At 43.4% G+C, this 1,289-nt stretch overlaps 1 protein-coding gene across 1 annotated transcript; it reads right to left on the bottom strand.

Annotated features, from left to right (window-relative positions):
• Positions 1-279: 279 nt before the first annotated feature.
• LOC121879377 (probable DNA-directed RNA polymerase subunit delta) lies at positions 280-621 on the bottom strand. The gene has a single exon (XM_042385984.1). The coding sequence runs from the start codon at positions 619-621 to the stop codon at positions 280-282; it is 342 nt and encodes a 113-aa protein (XP_042241918.1).
• Positions 622-1,289: the final 668 nt, after the last annotated feature.

The following is a 1,289-nucleotide window of genomic DNA, read 5'->3' as shown; positions in this document are numbered from 1 at the left end:
CAGGTAACAACAACAATAATAATAATAATAAAGTGCTATAAATAATTAAAACAAATAAAAAATCGCTAGTGAGAAACAATATATGTATGTTGCCCATCCAAAAAGATTTGGCCGAATTTTGCAAAATAAAAACGGTTTGGCCGATTTGACCATGAGATGGCATGAGTGTTGGTCATGAAGCTTATGGTACATCTGACAACCCTGTTCTCCACCCGCTTAGTCTTTTCTTCGTAGTTTGACCACTTGTCCACCTCCTTCGTCGATTTCTTGTCTTCACTCCTATGCAGATTCTTCGCTCTCATCTGACTCAGATCCTTCGCTCTCATCTGATTCAGATCCATCGCTCTCATCTGACTTGAACCATCCATCTACATCATCACTGCTAACACTGCTGTCCAAGAATTCGTATTCTAACATTTCCCCATAAAAATCTTCATCACTCTCAGGTGAGACATCATCTTCACTTTCATCCGTGTCATCTAACTCCTTTACCTTTTCATGCTCAGGCGAATCCATCAGCCCTGTTCCATCTAGACAAGGTCGCTTCTCCGCCTCTTCGCCTTCATCTGAGAGGTCTTCAGACCACTTCCTCTTGAGGGAGCCAGACAGAGTATCAGTCATTTTGAACCTTTTTACCAAAATGTGTCTGGGGTCAGTAGGTATACAACTTCAAATTTGACCAGTTTTTATGAAAAGGTGTTACATTATACAGTACTATGGTTGGAACTTTGTCAATAGAAAACTTCTGTAGTGGAGGCAATAGTGGGGATGTGAAGTGATGATAGTGGGGATGTGGGAGATGATGTATAGATAGTGGGGATGTGGGAGATGATGTGTAGATAGTGGGGATGTGGGAGATGATGTGTAGATAGTGGGGATGTAGGATGTGAAGTGATGATAGTGGGGATGTGGGAGATGATGTGTAGATAGTGGGGATGTGGGATGTGAAGTGATGATAGTGGGGATGTGGGAGATGATGTGTAGATAGTGGGGATGTGGGAGATGATGTGTAGATAGTGGTGATGTAGGATGTGAAGTGATGATAGTGGGGATGTGGGAGATGATGTGTAGATAGTGGGGATGGGAGATAATGTGTAGATAGTGGGGGATGTGGGAGATGATGTGTAGATAGTGGGGATGTGGGAGATGATGTGTGGATAGTGGGGATGTGGGAGATGATGTGTAGATAGTGGGGATGTGGGATGTGAAGTGATGATAGTGGGGATGTAGGATGTGAAGTGATGATAGTGGGGATGTGGTAGATGATGTGTAGATAGTGGGGATGTGGG

This window comes from Homarus americanus, unplaced genomic scaffold (genome assembly GCF_018991925.1).
Source record: "Homarus americanus isolate GMGI-L3 unplaced genomic scaffold, GMGI_Hamer_2.0 scaffold57082, whole genome shotgun sequence".
Taxonomy (NCBI): domain Eukaryota; kingdom Metazoa; phylum Arthropoda; class Malacostraca; order Decapoda; family Nephropidae; genus Homarus; species Homarus americanus.
This window is presented reverse-complemented; position numbering and strand designations above follow the sequence as displayed.

Excerpts from the sequence above, each read along its gene's own strand:
- LOC121879377 (XM_042385984.1), bottom strand. The coding sequence starts at position 621 with ATGACTGATACTCTGTCTGGCTCCCTCAAGAGGAAGTGGTCTGAAGAC.